Source organism: Schistocerca nitens, chromosome 5 (genome assembly GCF_023898315.1).
Source record: "Schistocerca nitens isolate TAMUIC-IGC-003100 chromosome 5, iqSchNite1.1, whole genome shotgun sequence".
NCBI classification, from domain to species: domain Eukaryota; kingdom Metazoa; phylum Arthropoda; class Insecta; order Orthoptera; family Acrididae; genus Schistocerca; species Schistocerca nitens.
The window spans coordinates 518,428,796-518,449,916 of NC_064618.1; the positions used below are offsets into that span (position 1 = coordinate 518,428,796).

The 21,121-nt window shown below is 40.7% G+C and overlaps 1 protein-coding gene across 1 annotated transcript in view; it reads right to left on the reverse strand.

Moving 5' to 3' along the window:
* Positions 1-21,121, reverse strand: part of LOC126260961 (laminin subunit gamma-1) — a 1,198,090-nt gene that overhangs the window by 535,920 nt on the left and 641,049 nt on the right. The window contains exons 4-5 of the mRNA XM_049958485.1: positions 9,781-9,964; positions 1,961-2,091 (exon numbers count right to left, since the gene is read on the reverse strand). Of these exons, the coding sequence (XP_049814442.1) occupies positions 1,961-2,091; positions 9,781-9,964 (315 nt within the window). The remainder of the gene's footprint in view (positions 1-1,960; positions 2,092-9,780; positions 9,965-21,121) is intronic.

Consider the following 21,121-nt stretch of genomic DNA (forward strand, 5'->3'; position numbering starts at 1 on the left):
ATATAGAATAATAATAACGTTCGTTTTATTTACTGATGCTTTAATAGTGTTCACATAAAAAATTCGAAGGCATTACTTTTCAGCACAGCCTCGCATTATCTCTATATGCAAATGTCTGACTCGATACCATCACTGATGCTCTCTTCTTAATTTTTGTATCAAACTATACAACTAAAGCGCTATATTGCGTGACTGAAGTACTTTCTATGTAGGTTTCAGTTTCGTATAATTTTTAAAATTTTTTATTTAGTTATAGGTACCATACTATAGATGTTGATGTAAATATTTTTTGTATCATCTGTTGTGTTGTAGTAGTTTTGTCAGCATATTCGCCATTTATCGTTGCAGTGATACATAGTTTATATCTAAATGTGTCAGTTCCTATACAGATTACATGATGGTCAAGTTTGGTGCATCAAAACTGGCAGTGAAAAAGGTTTATTTCATCTGCAGCTCTTAGTGGTTCGTAAACATGACTTTCTTAAAATACTTTTTAAAGCAGCTACCAAACATGCAGTTTTTATATATTTTTGAAAACGCTTTATTGTTAAATTGTTAATACCGGTTTCAAATACCTTGTTCATCATGAGCTGGCTGCATTGCATTAAATTATCGGATGTTGAATGTTTACATTCCCATCATGTCAGTAAAAATGTCCGAGACATTTACGAAAACTTTCATCTTCTTCGTAGCCCTAAGAATTGTATTGACCGATCTTTTGCTGTAGCCTGAGCGTTTTTCAGCTCAGTCACGAATTTTTTGGCAGCGTGGTTCACCCTTAGTATTTGGACACTGAACAATCTGACATTATCTTAACAGCACGTTTTTTAACAAGTACTGTCAAATGCTGACAAGTAATTAGTTAAAAATAACGTGTGTCCTTATTGACTGGCGACCATTTTTATTTCGTATAATTTAAATACGAATTGTATAAGAATTTTAATGACACCCCATTTTAAAGCACTGCACTGTAGCGTTGTGTATGTGATAGCACTAAAAAAGAGTTGTCCATTTCATAGGGCTAAACACAATCACAAGCATTTCCAATTAAAATAAGAATAGTTGCTGATGAGTCCTCCGGGGTGTATGGCCGTGATCGAAGAAACTTTTTAGTTCCTGACGTTTCTTCCAGATCTGCGCTGGACATCTCCAGTCTGTGAAGGACAAACGTCCTCTGGCAGCAAGTGGAGTGTATAAGTTCCGTATACTAATGGAAGAGTATACATTGGATCTACCAAGAGAAACATGAATTCAAGACTGAAAGAACATGAAGGTCTTTGTCGACTAGGGAAAACAGCAAAAATCAGTCGTAGCAGAGCATGCACTTCAGTCAGGAAGTGATGAAGTGAAGTTTTCCGAAACCAAATTTTATCTACTATGACAAACTACTATCCACGACTATATAGAGAAGCCATCGAAATATATTAGGATAGTATAATTTTAACAGAAAAGAAGCTATGAAACTGAAAGATATATGAACAGTGGCTCTGGAAAATCGATAGATAAGTTTTTATCCTTGACAGACTACAATCGATAGTTAAGTTTTTCTCTGACAAATATTGTCTCTGCCTATCACGTGTAAGCTCGATCACATCCACTTTACACGATATTTATGTCGTCCTCTGACGTCCGGCTCGTCAGTCTGCAAGACTCAGCCTCGTCAGGAGAACCACCAGAGATGTTCAGTGCACCTCTGGACGAAACATCAAGAACTGAAAAGTTCCTTCGCCCGCGGCCATACAGCCCGTAAGACTCATGAGCATCTATGACATGCAGACTTGGAAGACTTCATTTTATGACAACACAGGTATAGTTGACAGCACGTAGCTAGCGTACTTATTGCGTGTCAGGCTCTGGGGGCCATGCAGCAACAGCGAGCAGTGAAAGCACAGGCTGGTAGCATTTTATGATTCGGAGGTCACAAACTGGAGACGCTTTCTGTTCATTTCTGTAAACGTACCTGGCGCCGACAGCGAAGTCCGAGATGGCGTAGAAGTAGGATCGAAGCACCTGCGCGTCTCCGAACACCTCGTCACCGAACGTGTTGAGCCTGTCCAGAGTGATGCGGAGTTCCGTGGCCGTCACCCAGTCCTGGGGACACACAAGGCGATGGCTCACATTTGGAGCTACGTAGCATGCTTGCCAGGGCAGTCGCTCTTTTGTTAAGGCGTTTGACAATCACACAAAAGCAAAGATTACAAAACAAGTAGTAAATACAGTGAAATTTAAAAGTTATCTAATGGAGCAAGGATTAATCACGACCACGACATCTCTGGTCGCAACTGATTTATTTTACGACAAATCAATGCGTGTTTTGATCTCATGTAAAGCCTTTATCAACTAGAGACAAGTGCTTGGATAGTCCAGGAACGCGTTGCTCATGGTGACGTCTAGCATGAGGCCGAAACCAGCTGTGATTTGTGAGGGGAAAAAAAACAGTTGCTGGCTTCTGACGTATAAGGTCCGAAGCTACGAAGTTGTCACAAGTCTGCATGTAGCTGAAACAGTGCACCGCTGTTCGCAACGACAGAAAGTCGCTTTAAAGTTCCTAACCCCGACAAAATTCACTTAAAAATTTTGAAATCGATACATGCCATAGATCCTAATAGCGTCTCGATGTATTCAAAATTTTGTTCTTAAATTTTACTAAGATAGGAGTTCTGTTTTGACTTGAAATGTACGGCCGGCTGGTGTGGCCGTGCGGTTCTAGGCGCTTCAGTCTGGAACCGCGTGACCGCTACGGTCGCAGGTTCGAATCCTGCCTCGAGCATGGATGTGTGTGATGTCCTTAGGTTAGTTAGGTTTAAGTAGTTCTAAGTTCCAGGGAACTGATGACTATAGATGTTAAGTCCCATAGTGCTCAGAGCCATTTGAACCATTTCTTGAAATTTACGAACTGTTTGGCACAGTGCTTTGCAAAGTGTGCGTGGTGACTCAGTGGGAAACGGCAGTGGCAGCCTACCATTGGTGCTTTACTGGTGGGAGCAGTCCAGACCGATTGCTGTCAAATACCTGCTCCTTTAAACAGAAGTATAAATCGCAGTTGCGTATCAACTTGCCGTTTTTCATCATAGGAAAAATGATTAAAAATGGTTGAAAAAAATCACTGACATTAGCATGTAATACTGTCAGTTCATTAATCATTAACTACGTATATTTCAGTGAAATTCTCATTTCCAGATGCAATTATCCATATTCTTTTTAATCTGATTGGCATTTGGTGTACATATACGCACCTAGCACTGATTACACTATAGTTCATTGGACGACTATCGCAAATTGATATCACTATACGGGGTAAACGTTAATAAAACCGAAAAACTGCAGGGATGGATTTCTGACTGGAAATTGAGGAAAAAAGATCCTATAAACATGTGTACGGTATTGGACGGTCTGCACACAACCACAACAATTCGTCCTGGAATACACTACAGAGCTGTTTCGCATCCACGTCACAACGTATGTTCAAAGTGGCCTCCATACGATGCAATGTACGAGTTTACACATCGCTTCATGGATTGTTATGTGGGATACACATAACTGTACTTCGGCTTATACCATGTTGGCAGGCCACTTGCCTGGTGCTTGTACTAGGGTTCGTCACAATGTCCTACAGAACCCTGTCCTCCAAATCTAGTGTACGCACAGTCTGCCACCTCTCTGGACGTTCGTCTCTCTGGAAGCTCCCATGATCACACAAACGCCCAAAATGGGCCTGAAATGCTGTCGGATGTGGTTGCTGTCTGTGAGGATACTTGTTTCGATGTATTTGTCTCTCGACCGCTTCCATCCGCTTGGCCGTACACAAAAACTATCTCGGCCTGTTCGCGATATGAATATCAGACCATTCTGCTGATTACAGGATGCTGCGTCAATCACACATCCTGCAACACATATGGAATACAAGGCACGTGATCAGAGGAACTTCCATTCATTAGCGCCGCCTACCATGGCAGCGATGGATTTTCGGACACATGTTCATAGGACCTTTCTTCCTCCATTTGCAGTTTGGAATCTGTCCCTGCAATTTGTTGGTTTTAGTAATGTTCACCCTGTATGAAGGGCAAGTAGTAATTGGTAATTATATTACTAGGTTAAAAATTTAAAAAGTTCGCGACTGTTTTGTTATTTTTTGTATTTTATAAATCGAGTACAGCTGCTTTTGAGAACATTTGGGAAACTGAAAAGATTCCATTGGAATGGAAAACAGCATTAATGCACCCGATACATAAAAAGGGAGACAAACAAAATGTCGATAATTACAGAGGAGTGTCACTTCTGCCGGTGGCAAACAAAATATTATCAAAAATTCTCCTGAACAGAGTGGTGGGTACTGTAGACAAACAACTGGGAGAGTATCAGGGTGGATTTCGATAGAGAAGATCCTGTGCAGAACAAATTTTTAACTTAACGTCAATAATTCGCCATAGAATGTTAACCAGCAAACTAATAATAGTGTCATTTATTGATTTCAAGAAATCATTTGATTGTATATACAGAGAAACAATAGACAAGGTCATCAGAGAATTTGGTGTTAAATCAAAATTAGCAAATATAATTCGTGAAACACTAACAGGTACAATATTTAAAGTTAAATTTATGGGAGAAGCATCTCAGCCATTTGAAATAAAAACTGGTGCTAGACAAGGTGATGGTCTATCACCTTTACAGTTTAATTGTGTTCTAGAAAAAATTGTAAGTATCTGGAATTCGGAGCTAAAAAATCGTAAAATTGAACCAATGACTCTGAGAAGGAAAACAAATGGAATTAAGGTGAACTGCTTGGATTTTGCGGATGATTTTGCAATACTTTCAGAAAACCTGACAGAATCAGTTATTCAAATAAACCTTCTGGAAAAATATAGCAAACAGAAATGGTCTCAAAATTTCAGCTGAGAAAAGAAAATTCATGACAAATATAAAAAATGCGCCAAAATTCATAGAAACACAAATAGATAAAAATAGAGCGAGTATATAAATTTAAATATCTTGTAGAAATTATACAACAGAATGGACTAGAAAATATGCAATAGATGAAAGAATTAACAAAATGGAAAGAGCGTATGGTTTAACCAAAAATATTTACAACAAGAAATGTATATCTATAAAAACAAAATTAAAACACTACAGCAAAGTGATGCGACCAGAGTGTTTATATGGATCTGAAAGCCTACCGATGAACTATAAGATGGACAAACTAGAGGTACTTGAAAGAAGAATTATTAGAAAAATAATGGGTGCAATAAAAACTGCAGATGGTTTGAGTATAAGAAGTAATGAGGAGATCTACAAAAATATAGAGAAAATATATGAAGTAATGACCAAACGAAGGTTAATCTTTTTCGGACACCTGTACCGAATGGATGGAAATAGACTAACAAAACAAATACTCCTATATTTCGGGAAGAAAAAATCGACAATAGCATGGATTACAGAAGTAAGCAAAGATCTAGAAAGAAACATCATCAAAGAATCAGAAATAGCAGAAAGAAAACGTTTTAAAACTAAAATACTTAATTTGGAAGTCTTTCAAAGCAGAAGAAATAATAAATCGGGAACAACATGGACAGAAGAAAGGAAGAGCCGTCATGAGGAGAAAATGAGGGAATACTGGAAAATTAGGAAACAACAACAGTGGAAGAAGAGGAACCGAAGTTGTTAACGTGATCCTAGTTAGTCAATACGATCGTTAAAAAAAAAAAAAAAAAAAAAAAAAAAAAAAAAAAAAAAATCGGGGAGAGCCAGCAAGCTGATGTTTCGATCTGTTTAGTCTCTTACACAAAGCTACTAGCTAATCGCTCTATTACTCACACTTTGTCGAAATAAATTTCTGACACTGAGTTACACGAAAACATTGCGAAATTTCTAAGGCCTATTCTGAGAAGGAAACTGCACACGTTTCCTATCATTGGCGTTCGGTATCGTTTGCCACTTGCCCAATCTGTAAACCACGATATTCTGAGGCGACAAAGTTGCACAGTGCATTTCTCCCACCGTAGTTGCCCACACCTCTATTTTGATGTGTTATATGCGCTAACTTCAAATTTAAGGACGTGGTCGGATGCATTGCCATCGGCGATAGGTAGGTGTTCGTTTTGCTATCGTGTTACTAACTTACTTTATGCTCAGCTATGACGAAGATAACTAGGCAAGTCACGCGACTTCTACAATGTGTGTTTTCTTTCCTGATTTCTCAGGGTGTGGCTGCACCCAGTTTCTGCTGACATATGACACATTTGTCTTACTAAAAATATCGTACAATATATGATGATGAACTCTACGTGAGACTCAAGTTATATTTTAATCCTTCTCCTGGGCAGCCGGCAATCTCTGGAGTAAGCTCATAATCAATTTATTTATTATGCAAAATGGCTCCTCGTTCTGGAGACTGAAGTATTTTCTATCGCTAGACACTAGTCAACCTCTCAATTTAGTACAAACAAGATTCCTTTCGTCTGTAAGTGTAATACACACTGTACATTTCTCACTGCTTTTGTTACCTTTAACTTTGCTTTCTTTTACCTTTTTATTCAAATTTTGGTAACAGTGCTCTTTATAAACAGTTTTATTTACTTTCACGACAAGCGGGTATACGGCAGAATCTTCTTCATTACAGTTGCTAAATCTGCTTTGATGTTACAAGCTGTAAGTTTGGTGATGTAATAACTGTTATCGAAAAGAAAGCAGATGCTGAAAGTTGTGACTACAGCCTAACTATTAGTTTAACAAGTCGTGTTTCGGTTCCGGTGAAATGTAAGAACACACGAGGCAATCCTAACCCATGACTTTATTGGAAGGTAGTTTGAAGATAAGAAAACCTACACTTATAATGTGTGTAGAATTAAAGAAAGCTTTTAACAATGTTGATTAGTATACACTCTTGGAAAATCTGAAGATAGAAAGTGAAAACCCAGGGAGCAAACGGTTATTTACAAATTGTACGTAAACCAGACTGCATTTATGAGTCGAAGGGCATGGAAGGGAAACAGCGATTGAGAAGGGAGTGAGACAGGGTCGTAGGCTGTCCCACTGTTATTTAAGCTGTGTAATGAGCAACCAGTCAAGGAAACCGTCAACTAAAAAAAAAAACCAATTAAAAGAAAAAAACAGAGGTTTGCCAACGACACTGCAATTCTATCAAAGAACACAAAGACTTGTAAGAGCAAATTTGAAAATTTGTGGTAAGGTCTTATGGGACCAAACTGCAGAGGCCATCGGTCCCTAAGCCTACACACTCTTAATCTAACTTAAACTAACTTACACTACGGACAACACACACACCCATACCCGAGGGAGGACTCGAACCTCCGACGGGGGGAGCCGCACGGACCGTGACAGGGCGCTTTATACCGCGCGGCTACCCCGAGCGGCTTGGAAGAGCAGTTGAATAGAATGAATAGTGTCTAGAATAGAGATTATAAGATGAACATCAGCAAAAGTGAAACAAGGGTATTGGAATGTAGTCGAATTAAGAGGGAGTTACGTAAGGAAACGAGACAGTAAAAGTAGTAGATGAGTTTTGGGCATCAAAATAACTGATGTCGGCCGAAGTAAACAGGATATAAATGATGACTGGTAATAGGAAGAAAATCATTTTTGACAAAAAGGACTTTAACATCTAACACTAATGTAAGGGTTAGTACATCTTTTCTACATACATTTTTCTGGAGTGTAGTCTTATACAGAAGTGAAACGTGGAGAATAAGCGGTTCAGACAATTCGAGAGTAGAAGCTTTTGAAATGTAATGCTACAGAAGAACGCTGAAGATTATATGGGTATAACGAATACCTAATGAGAAAGTACCGAATCGAACAGGGGGAAAAATAAACTTGGGGCACAACTTGACTAAAAGAAGGGATCGATTGATAGGACGCATACTGAGGCATCAAGGAATTATCAATGTAGTTTTTTATTTAATCGTATGGCTAGGGCTCCCCGTCGGCAGACCGTTCGCCGGGTGCCGGTCTTTCAATTTGATGGCACTTCGGCGACCTGCAGTCGATGAGGATGATAGGATGATGATGAGGACAGCACAACACCCAGTCCCTGGGCGGAGAAAATTCCGCGACCCGCCGTGAAGCGAACCCGGGTCCAGAGGATTGACAATCCGTCACGCTCACCATTCAGCTACCGGGGGCGGACATCAATGTAGTAAAGGATCGGAGTATTGGATGTACAAAATGTAAGAGGAAGACTTAGGTTTGAATGCTGTTAGCAGACTCAAATGGATGTGGGTTGCAGAAGTTATTGAAAGATGAAGAGGCTAGCACATGATAGACTAAGGTGGAGAGTAGTATAGAACCAAACTTCGGACTAAAGGCCTCAGCAACAACAACAAAAACAACAACAACAACAAGCTTAGTATTGCCACTAATTTATGGTGTTACGTCTCATTGAGTTCTGCGAGGTACTTCGGCCAGCTCAATTACGACAACGCTTCATACATGGTGGGAAAAATAACACTCTACGGGAAAATACAGGATGATTCAAAAAGAATACCACATCTTTAGGAATTTAAAACTCTGCAACGACAAAAGGCAGAGCTAAGCACTATCTGTCGGCGAATTAAGGGAGCTATAAAGTTTCATTTAGGTGTACATTTGTTCGCTTGAGGCGCTGTTGACTAGGCGTCAGCGTCAGTTGATGCTAAGATGGCGACCGCTCAACAGAAAGCTTTTTGTGTTATTGAGTACGGCAGTAGTGAATCGACGACAGTTGTTCAGCTTGCATTTCGAACGAAGTATGGTGTTAAACCTCCTGATAGGTGGTGTATTAAACGTTGGTATAAACAGTTTACAGAGAATGGGTGTTTGTGCAAAGGGAAAGTTCTGGACGGCCGAGAACGAGTGATGAAAATGTAGCACGCATCCAGCAAGCATTTGTTCGCAGCCCAGGAAAATCGACTCGCAGAGCTAGCAGAGAGCTGCAAATTCCACAATCAACTGTATGGAGAGTCCTACGAAAAAAGTTAGTTATGAAACCTTATCGTCTGAAATTGGTTCAGCTACCCGAGGCGATGGATCGGCCGCCAGGCAGCCCGTGACAGAGCACTTCATCACTGGCCTCCAAGAAGCCCTGATCTTACCCCCTGCGATTTTTTCTTATGGGGGTGTGTTAAGGATATGGTGTTTCGGCCACCTCTCCCAGCCACCATTGATGATTTGAAACGAGAAATAACAGCAGCTATCCAAACTGTTACGCCTGATATGCTACAGAGAGTGTGGAACGAGTTGGAGTATCGGGTTGATATTGCTCGTGTGTCTGGAGGGGGCCATATTGAACATCTCTGAACTTGTTTTTGAGTGAAAGAAAACCTTTTTAAATACTCTTTGTAATGGTGTATAACAGAAGGTTATATTATGTTTCTTTCATGAAATACACATTTTTAAAGTTGTGGTATTCTTTTTGAATCACCCTGTATTTCAAGCACCTTAAAGTAGGCAACGCAACTTACATCATCCGCACCTGGGTGGAAGATGTAACATTAAATATTTTCCCGGGCAGTTTTATTGTGGCCATCCTGTGCTATACTGACTTGAAAGACGTCTACTACTTTATGGTATTTCTTCCTAATGGAAGATGGGTTGACCTCATAAACAAAAATTCACGACAAATTTTGATGTGAAGGTGTGAGAGCTTATGATATATAGAGAGGTGTGGAGGAGGCCTATATCATGCAGTGGGTGACGAATGTCTGGCGATGACGATCCTTGGGATGTACATGTTGTCAGGATCCGTGTTCACAGTGGATGAATGTAAGAGTGGGGCGGTCTGCTGACCTGGAGTTCTGGCGTGGAGTCGAACTGGTAGGCGGAGGGCCGCCCCTCCAGCGTGGAGAAGGCCACGTTGCCGCCGGTCAGCGGCGAGATGTCCGAGTACTCCGACGTGCACAACGCGCGAGCCTCGTCGCCGCGTCGCGCGTAGTTGTTGTCTGGCAGCCCGTACGTGTCCCGGCACGTCGCGCTGAAAAAGGTTAAGTTACAGCCGTCAGCCACGCAGTTGTGGCAGATCTGCACCCACTGTGCGTTAACGATTTTATTGTCGGTCAATATACTGCGCGTGCAACATGAGAAATTCTAACGTGTTAAATAAAATCTTATTGGATGGTGAGGCTACCTAGATTTGCGGAGCAATACATTTACAGACAATGGAAATTCATCCTCAGTTTGAATAGAGTATATTTCACTTCATCTATCACGTCTTTTCGTCATCCACATAAATTTTATTTTGCTAGTTACCTTCGCTCTCTGTGCTTGAACATTTCGGAAGATGGTACAGTAAGATCTTTGAAGAGACAGGGCCACAATGTGGCAGGGTACTTCCCGGCCCATGTTCTCCAGGCATAGTGAACAGAACACTCGGCTAGTAGGGAATTCCTTTCTCTCAGCTGACTCCAACCATATCGTGTGGTGGGCAGAGCCATGGGGATGCACTTAATTGGAATATGTTGTGCAGCATAATAATGTACCCTGACAGTCTATTTGTTTCCAGTGGTTTCTGTCTCTTAGCAAAATTATGCTTCTGATCGACCCGGAATTTTTAAACTGGCAATCTTGGTACTTATATGGTCCGTCGCGTAAGCGAGTGAGACTAGATTTGCTTTCCACCTTTTCTGAAAAACAAAGGTTGGGTTTAGCTCTGCTCCGACTTAAGTGAAGTCATCATTTGTGCTGGCATGCTTTCATGGTCCATTACGGATGACTCACATATAATTTTCTTATCAATTTTTTTCAATTCTGTTGTAGTCATGTGCTTCCGTGACGCGTCTCGGTCTATTAACTGCAATGTCTATAGAGGAAATGTATCGTTGGCATTTACTCGTGTTTTTTCACCTACTTACTATGATCCAAGTTTTCCAGCTACTCACAAGACAAGGTTTTCTTTCGTGTTTCGTGTGTGTGTGTGTGTGTGTGTGTGTGTGTGTGTGTGTGTGTGTGTGCGCGCGCGTGTGTGTGTGTGTGTGTGTGTGTGTGTGTGTGTGTGTGTGTGTGTGTGTGTGTGTGTGTGTGTGTGTGTGTGTGAATTCCTAAGGGACCAAAGTGCTGAGGTCATCGGTCCCTACGCTTAGAACAACACACACAGACACACACCCATGTCCGAGAGGGGACTCGAACCTCGGGTAGGAGGGACCGCGCAATCCGTGACATGGCGCCTCAAAAAACGCGGTCACTCCACGCGACTCGTGTTTCGTCCTCTGTTTGTGCACGTGATGTAGATCTAGTACGACACAAGGATGTAAATACCTCAAGGCGGATTAGCATAAGGTCAACTAAAAACGGTAGTGAGACAAGTCCAGTATATGAGTCTCAATTTGGTGAGTACTTACTAGGAACTATTACTTTATGTTCGAGAGCTATGAAATTGAAAGGTAAATTCAAATGTTTTCTTGATAATTAGCCACGTAAATGATGTTCCAAAACTGTAACCACAGACACAATAATCAAGGAAGTACACACATCTGAGGTCATCAGTCCCCCTAGAACTTAGAACTACTTTAATCCAACTAACCTAAGGACATCACACACATCCATGCCCGAGGCAGGATTCGAACCTGCGACCGTAGCGGTCGGCGGTTCCAGAACCGCTCGGCCACAGCGGCCGGCTACACAGTATCGTATTGGACGATTTAAGAGAGAAAAGTGTGTGAAATTTGACGGCATACTCATATCAGGAGAAGTAGCACGGTGCATTTGTCGTGAAGAATTAACTATCAGATGTCTTTGTGCAAGACTGGTGATGCGTTTGTTGAATGGTGGCCAAAAAAAAAAATGCCGCAGTTAATTTCTCAGCAATATTTGCAATGCATGAAAAAGAGTTCATCTGTTTTGCGCGCTAATTTATTTCTTTAGATGAGTGGGTCCACAAGTCGGAGCCAGAAATGAAACAACAATTAGTGTGTTGGATGCAACGTATGGGCTTTCGCGAAAACAGGAGACAATTTCACAATCTGAGAATGTTACTGCCGCTGCTTTTGTGATGCAGAATGTTTCATTTTATTGGCGGCCTTGTAAAGTGTAAAATAATAACGGGCAAATACTACACAAATCTCTGTTGCCATGTGGATGATAAGCCACATGAGAGTAGTCTTAGTTTGTAAAAGGAAGCAAGGAACAGCAGTGTTCGACGTTTTGCTATTTAAAAAAAAGAACATAATTTGATACTGGACGAGTATGAGAAAGAAAGTCAACGTTGCCCTTTTTTTCCAAAGGAGCAACCCTAGCTGGATTGTAAAAAGTATACCTGTCCACAGAGGCAATGGGAAAGCCGAGACTTGGGTCAGTTCTTGACTTCCCATGTCCAAAAAAGCCGTGTCTGGAAAACGTCTATGTCTCCAATGAGATCAGTATTTTGCACACTTCCAAGAACTACACTTCAGGGAAGAACTCTGCGTACTGGAAAATATCTTTCTTAAAACGAATACATATTCTCTATTGGTTGCCTCATGTCATGCCCCGTATATTAATATGCTGAGACCTATTTGTAATGTAACTTGCTATATATGCTGTTAATATCACCAGATCTGAAAATGGGTTTCGCTAATCCGTTCTGGTTGTAGAAACTGGTATCTGTGGACATACAATTTTCAATAATTTGATGAGATGGTATGCGCTGAAATATTCCACATTGCTGTGTAGATCATAATTGCATAACGGCTTCCAGAGACAACAAAATTTTGAATTTCTAAATTTCATATAATCATTGCTCGAGCTTAAAAATTTAAAATACTATCATAATCTACTGATAAAGAGGTGTAATCTTATGGTAAATGTTTAACACAAAAAGTCAAATATTAACATTAGAAACTGTGTAGACCTACACATGGTGTCCCGTGGTCACTATTCACGAATATGATGGGGATTATCATTCGAAGCAAAAAATTCCAGGGAACATGGGCTCTAAAATGCATACCTTAAGAGCTTTGATCACTTCTTCATTTTCAATACTGCGAAACAAATCTCTTCTACGGCAAGCTCTTTGTTTTTCGTATTTTGAGAGGTAGCAGGGTGGACCAAAACAGAGAAAACAATTATCTAATAAACATGGGCTCTAAAATCCGTACCTTAAGAGCTATGACTACTTGTTCAGTAGAAGAGATGTGTTTCACGGTACCGTAGATGAACAAGTGTTCGCAGCTGTAAAGGTATGCACTTTAGGGCCTATGTTTACTGGACTTTTTTTTCTTGTTTTTGTTCATACTGTATGAAAAGCAAAGAGCTTGCATCAGAAGAGATTTTCTTCACAGTATCTGAGATGAAGAAGTGCTCGTAGGTCTTAAGGTCTTCATTTGTGCTCACGCATGTGTCAGTGTCGCATCCCTCGGCGATCATGCAGAGGGCTGAAAAGCATGATCCCCCTTTTGTGCTTCGGATCACGTTAAAATTTCGTCGAATGTCTTGATCGGTACCGAGTAGTTCCAACCTTTAGACGAGAGCAAACATTGCTGTCGCGCTGCACTCCAAAGGTGCGATCACTTTCAATGGGGTTGCAGCCCCGTGATATCCTTATAGCAGGGTTGAAACGTCCGGCGATGTCAGCAGCATCGGAAGTTGTCAAGAACGTCATCTTGTTGCTCATCGTACTGACAACCGTCGTTTCCGACCGCGAAATGTGCTGCAATCAGCGCCCCAAAGAAAGGAGTGGTTTCATTGACACCCTTCATGACACTCCCTGAGGCCTCTCGCGTCGATTATGAGCGGCGGTGTGTCTGAAATCTTTTCCTCGGCCACTCTTAAAAACGAGCGACTTGAACACTGGACATCGTGGTCCTGACCTCCATCGCAGAAACATCAAAATATGGGGTGAAATGTGGGTAAGGAGGGGTTGACGACCTTCCCATCTCGTGATACGTCCACGGTACCGTTGGACAGAATTGTGGTGAAATTTGGTATCAATGTGACATCATTAACCCACCTTAGACCTCACAGGAACTTCTGAGCTGTGGCCTTTTTTTCCGCAAATGTCGACGCCTTTTTGTTTGAAGGGTCGTCGATTCGAGGACAACGTCGCAGGGCGCCATGCTTTTGCATGAGCATAGAGGACGGTTGTAAGCGCCTTGAGACAAGTTTCAAACTGTTGCATCGCAATGGGAGACAACCACGGGATGTCGAAAAAGAGAGCCTATATTTGTGCTGTGCAGTATAGTTGTCGCCAACGGCCTCGCCGCAGTGGTAACACCGGTTCCTGTCAGGTCACCGAAGTTAAGCGCTGTCAGGCTGGCCTAGCACTTGGGTGGGTGATCATGCGGTCTGCCGAGCGCTGCTGGCAAGCGGAGTGCACTCAGCCCTTGTGAGGCAAACTGAGGAACTATTTGATTGATAAGTAGCGGCTCCGGTCTTGTAAACTGACATACGGCCGGGAGAGCGGAGTGCTGACGACATGCCCCTCCATATCCTCATCCAGTTATGCCTGTGGTCTGAGGATGACACGGCGGCCGGTCGGTGCCGTTGGACCTTCATTACCTGTTCTGGCGGAGTTTAGTTTAGTTTTTTAATGTAGTTGTCAGAATCGAGGTATTTTGATCTACGACTGCGGTTGAAATGCAAAAATTGCGTCAAAAGGGTTTTCTAAATGGGTGTCAAAATTAAGATGAGCAGTTTTCTCATATCAGACTTTGCAGTATTAGCTGATGGAAGACATCGCGCGCAAAATCAATTACGGTACGTCACTACGAATAAGAGTTGCGTCTAAGTTCCAGTACGTGTTAGTAAAGGTGGAGATAATTTCTAAAAGAGAAATCAAATACGAAAACTTTAACTACTCGAAGAAATCTGGTTAAGTAAATATGAGTAAAAAGATTGATATGCAAAGGGAGGGATACGTGAAAAGCAGTTTCGTGTAGCGCCCAAATACGTGTCAGTTGTTACACCAATGTAACTCTTATTACGTATATATTTCAGTTGTTACACCGATACAACTCTTATTACGTAGAATTTATGGTATGACGAACGAACCAGTTTTCGTACAGAAGCAATGGATTTGGAATGAATTGACTGGTCGCAATTCATTATGATTTATGAAAAGTGCTGCGAGTTTAACAGAATTAGATCACACTCGGTCTACGCTAAGATCGGTCTGGCACTAAAATACACATCCCTAAAACTACCATAGAAGCAAAACAAATATTGCCAGTCTTTTGATCTGTTGCTCACGTATGGCTTCGCACATCACGAAATAAAGCCGACATCCGGTATCGGACGGTAGCTTTGTTAGATGTCATGTTTCCTGTATAATACGACCAATAGGCGTCAGCGTGTTCGATGAGAAACCCTTAAGAGCTACCTTTACGGGAAGATCACAAAAGTGGACAGCATCTTTGCCTGGCGAAGGATTTCATGGCCTTCTTCGACTGATGACCATAGATGTTAAGTCCCATAGTGCTCAGAGCCATTTGAACCATGGCCTTCTTCAAGACCTCTAATAGACGTGTAAACCAGTGTTGATCGATTTTGTTACAAATCCATTCAAATTTATTTTTTCCCTTTTACTTCCTCAGAATAGACATCCGGGTTCAAGCTTGTAGAGGGCCTTAATTTTCACAACGCATTCATCATTAGAGTGCACACTGAATTTTGATGCTTAAAACTGCAACTCGAAACGCTTAAAAAAACTAAATATGTAGTTTCAGATAGTTTTATATTCCGTCTAAAATTTCATTTATTACGCCGTCTTCACAGGATATTTTAAGATTGCTTCAAAAACGTTTCCAGCATCAGGATTACCTATTAACTTCAAACTAATTACATATCTCCTCTCGCTAAGCACAGCAAGCAAATGGAATGATATGTTACCGTTTCAGGAAATTTATTTCAACTTGCGCCAGATGACTCGTAATGCCGCCTTTTACGGACCTCACGTAAAACAAACTGTTTATTAGGGCCTCATCCACCCTTATGTGTCAAAGAATAATGACCATTTCCGCGGAGCATAACAATGTAGAGACGTAAAATTCTGAGTACTCATTTGCGTTTAACGACCTTGTCTGTGAAATTACTTCATGCGAAACGGACTGCTTTTGTTGCCGCTGTATAACCGCTGTTGCGAATCGCGATGCGCCACTTGTCAGTAGACCGAACGCGCAACGCGGGTGTGTTGCGGATAGCCTGCAAAGTAGGCGCTTATCTTGCAACAAGGGGACGCCACGACGTTCGGATCACGGATTTACTACAAACCTTGTACACATATGGAAGTCCATTAGGACAACACAATGTGAAAGTAGTAAGGCGAGCTTTTAAGGCGATTTCGACGAAATCGTAAGATAAGTTTGACGCGTCAGTGATGTACTGGAGCACTGCGACCCTGAGCGCTAGCTGGCGGTGGTCATGTGGTTAACGTTCAAGCTCCGTAATCGGTGGCTCGCTGGATAGAGTCCCACTCATTTATTTCAACACTAGCCTTGTTAATTCGTACAATTTACATTTGAAAGATAATGTGATTAAAAGACAAGCGTATTTGCAAGAACTTTTATTGAATTTTTGGCTGTTGACAAATTTTCATTAGTGAAACAAATATTATGCTATTTTTATTTCTATGGGCAAGTAAAAACTTGATCAAACGACTTCAGACTTGTTCATATTTGACTGACAGCGAAAGAGAAATTGCTTCTAGTGAAGTTTCTATTAAAACACATTCAATCTTACGTAGCCAATTTTCGGCACCAACATTTAAGAAAACGTTGCGTAACGAGTGTTTCGCATCCCAATCGTCGGAAGAAAGAAAATTTTTTCAAAATGTCAACGAGCTTTGTTTTTCCTACGAAACTCTGAAGATTTCTTGTGCATGCGGGAAATCTGCATTCATTCGATGTAGTACATACCGTTTTAATTTAGGTTTTACCGTGTGTGTATGAAAAATATCGTCCTGCAACTTGTAACGTCGAAAGCACTACATTACCCTCATATTCTGGAATAGCTATTGTAACTAATCGTATTAGTGAATAAAGCTATTTACATATTTATTTATCGATGTTTGATTTGGACTTCCTAAGCCTGTCCCTCCCTGATTGCATATATATGGGATTTCCGAAATCACGACAGGCATCACTTTTCAGGAAATCTTTATGCGTTGGGTTGTTTACATGTCGATAATTGCAAGCATAATTGTAGAACTAATAAAAATTAACAAGAAGCCAAATAACATTGGAAATTCAATAAAAGTTCATGTAGATACACTTCTCATTTCATCTTGCTGCCTTTCAGATGTGATATACACGAAATAATATGACTAGCCTTGAAGAACGATAAATTTAAAAGAAACATCAGTGGGTCTCGATCCAGCGATCCACCGCTTAAAAAGCTTGAACGCTAACCACACGACTGCCGCCATCTGTTCCTCAAGGTCGCAACGCACCGGTACATCACAAACTTCCCTCGCAATTTACTCGAAATCGCGTAATTAGTAAGCCTTACTACTTGCATATTATGTTGTCATAATGGAATAAAGCACAGTTTTAAGTAAATCCGAACGTTGTGGCCTTCCCTTGTAAGTACATGATAGCTCTGCATTTCACTCTGCAGTGTTTGGCAGAGGCTTTGGGGTACGAGTTACAGATTATTTATGGACCCGTCCCTGTCGAATAGCACATGGAAAAATGAACAGCAAAATCTTTCCACGCGAGCTCTGATTTTTCTTACTTCATCACGGTGGTCTTTCCTCTCTATGAGAAGAGAGTCGACAAAATGTTTTCTCGTTCGGAGGGCTAGGTTGGTGACTGAAATTTCATGACAAGATCTCGCCGCGACGAAAAACGCCTTTCTTTTAATTATTGCCATCCGAACTCTCTTGTCATACCCGTGACACTTTCTCCCCTATTCCGCAATTACACAACACGAGGTGTTCTTCATTGCACTTTCTCGATGTCATTCGTCAATCGTTTGCGGTAAGCATCTCGGACCGCGCAGCAATACTCCAGAAGTGGACGGACAAGAGTAGTGTGGCCAGGCTGTTTAATAGGCTTATATTCTGTGTGTTCTGACAATAAAACGCAGTCTTTGATTCACCTATCCCACAACATTTTTTATACGTACATTAAACTAAATTTAACAGTAACTCCACGTTCTTAAATCCAAATACACAACGTATCCTCATGACTTAATTTAGAACTACGTCTAGTACAATACAATACCCAATGATTTATCGACATGAACACATGCGTTAGCGGAACCAGACCATGACCACATCACAGTTTCCCAAGGAGGTAATTCTGCCAGCGTTATTCGTTTCGATACGAACAATGTCAACAGTAATTCCGCAATTGCAACAGTAACTCAGTTCTGACCACCATTAACATCAGTGTTCGTATAGTGCAAAATGAAATTTCATCCACGGCACATAGCACTACTACGGAACAGTTGCTGGTAGGTAGCAGTAGCGGAAGCAATGTTATGCTAACACCATGAAAGTGTTTGTACATAGATGGTAGCACGCCACGAACATGGTTTGGCGGCATGGAAGCATCTCGTCGACTCTCTCATATTCGACAGTTCATGTTGTCATAATTGTAATCAAAAGATATTTAGCTGAATTGACAATCTTTAACTTTGTGGTATTTATCATGTCACTGAAGTTTAGTTATGATGATGTATGGTTTGTGGAGCGCTCAACTGCTCCGTTATCATCGCCCGTACAAATTCCCAACCTTTTCACAGTCGAAACTTGCCAATTTCATGAATGATGATGAAATGATGAGGACAACACAAACACACAGTCATCTCTAAGCAGGTGAAAATCCCTGACCCCGCCGGGAATCGAACCCGGGACCGCGTGAAGTTTAGTGGCATTTGCTTAGTACTCATGTGAAAGACCCCGCACTAATTATTGCTTATGGACAATTGCTACTTTTCACACCATACAGATATCTTGTCTGAATAATTTTGCAATTCGTTTTGATCTCCTGGTTACTTTACTAGAGGCCGGCCGAAGTGGCCGTGCGGTTCTAGGCGCTTCAGTCTGGAACCGAGCGGCTGCTACGGTCGCAGGTTCGAATCCTGCCTCGGGCATGGATGTGTGTGATGTCCTTAGGTTAGTTAGGTTTATTTAGTTCTAAGTTCTAGGCGACTGATGACCTTAGAAGTTAAGTCGCATAGTACTCAGAGCCATTTGAACCATTACTTTACTAGACGGTAGAATACGGGAACAAAAAAAAAAAAAAATGGTTCAAATGGCTCTCAGGTCATCAGTACCCTAGACTTAGAACTACTTAAACCTAACTAACCTAAGGACATCACACACATCCATGCCCGAGGCAGGATTCGAACCTGCGATCGTAGCGGTCGTGCGGTTCCAGACTGTAGCGTCTAGAACCTCTCGGCCACCCCGGCCGGACAATACGGAAACATCTGCATACAACAGTGTTGCTGAGATTGTCTCCTAAATCAATGATATAGATTAAGAACAGGAGATGGTCTATAACAGTTCCTTCGGGAATTCCAGGTATAATTACGGTTTCACTAAATGAGTTTCAGTCAGTTACAACTAAGACGATACTTCACAGGTACAAAATTTAATTAGGAGCTGCTTGTGAGGAACGGTGTCAAAAGTCCTCTGGAAATCTACAAATTAGGATTCAGTTTGAGATTCAATTTGTTTAATGGTGTGTGCAACATTCCAATCCTTATGTATGGATCTTTCGTCGAGCGAGCTGTTGCACATGGCTACCACAATTGGAGCTCTTTCATCAGCATACTCCGAAACGAATGTAATTGATATGTAATATGGACCGGAAAATTTTCCTTTATTGAATTACTTAAGTTGCTTTGTTACACAAAAGGTATCTACCTCCAAATTGCGTATTACACTGCAAAAAATATTTGTCAAAGATTTTTTACAAGAGATGTTTCATAAAAACTTTGGCGGTATACTGGTGTGCTTTTTTGGTCATTCTTTTCTTTTTCTTCTTCTTCTTCTTCTTCTTCCAAAGCCTAAACCTTGTCACGGAATCCAGTCTTCCCGATTCTGTGCTGATATCTCGACAATTTTCGCACTTTATGTCTAACAGATCTACTATTTTCTTCCTTGGCATTCCCTGCCTTTTCTTTCCCAAATTTTTACTTCTAAAACGTTTGTTAAAAACGTATTATCCCTCAATAAATTTCCAAATAGTTTTTCTCGGTTTTGAACAGTTTCTGTGAAGTAATTCGCTTCATTGACCTCGTTCAAAACATCTTCTTTGGTTTTTATTTCTGTGCAGATTGGTTTTCATTAATCATCTCCACTGCCACATTTCCATTGCTCCCAAGCGTGTTTTTGTAAGTCAAACAGTATCTAGTTTTTACAGTCATACAGAAGCACATTCGGAGATGACATTCTCGACAAAATTATTATTTTCTTTTATATATTAAATGATTTGTTCTCTAATAGTTTTTTTTTCATCAAAAAGTGTATTTTCATTTAGTAATTCTGTTCTTAATTCTATATGCTGCGTCTGTTGTATTATGCAATTAAGACACACAAATAATACAGTTAATCAACTCTTTATGTTTTATTTGTTTCAATTTTGATGTCAGATGTCCTCATTTTAGATTTACTTATTCTCATAATTATTTAAGTTCGAAGTTATTTCAAATTTAGAGAGTAATGTCTGCATATTTTTTCTACTGTCATTTATTAATGCAATATCATCCTCAAGTGTCATGCAGAGAACGGTAACTCCATTTAACTCTAGCTTTCTGGGTGAAAAAATAAGACGTATTTTATAAATGTTGGAATGTGGTCCCAGCTTTTATAAAAGGTTTGTCGATGATACTTTAGAGTGTAATACCTACTTAACACAGCCGATTTAATAGAATTTAAACTCGCTTTGTTTCAGTGTAGAGTGGCACGATCATATTAATAACGACAGGTTTTCATATATCTGTTTCAGTAAAATTCCTGTGTCGAAGAAACACTCACTGATAAGGGTCAAAGGAAATTTACGAATGATAATTAAAGAGCCTTTTTGGCCGAAAACAAGCAAGGAGAATTGTTGAATGTTTTAGACTATATGTTTAACATACTATTTGGTTTAATGATAAATGTCCTTAGGTTAGTTAGGTTTACGTAATTTTAAGTTCTAGGGGACTGGTGACCTCAGATGTTAAGTCCCATAGTGCTCAGAGCCATTTGAACCATTTTTGATAATTAAAA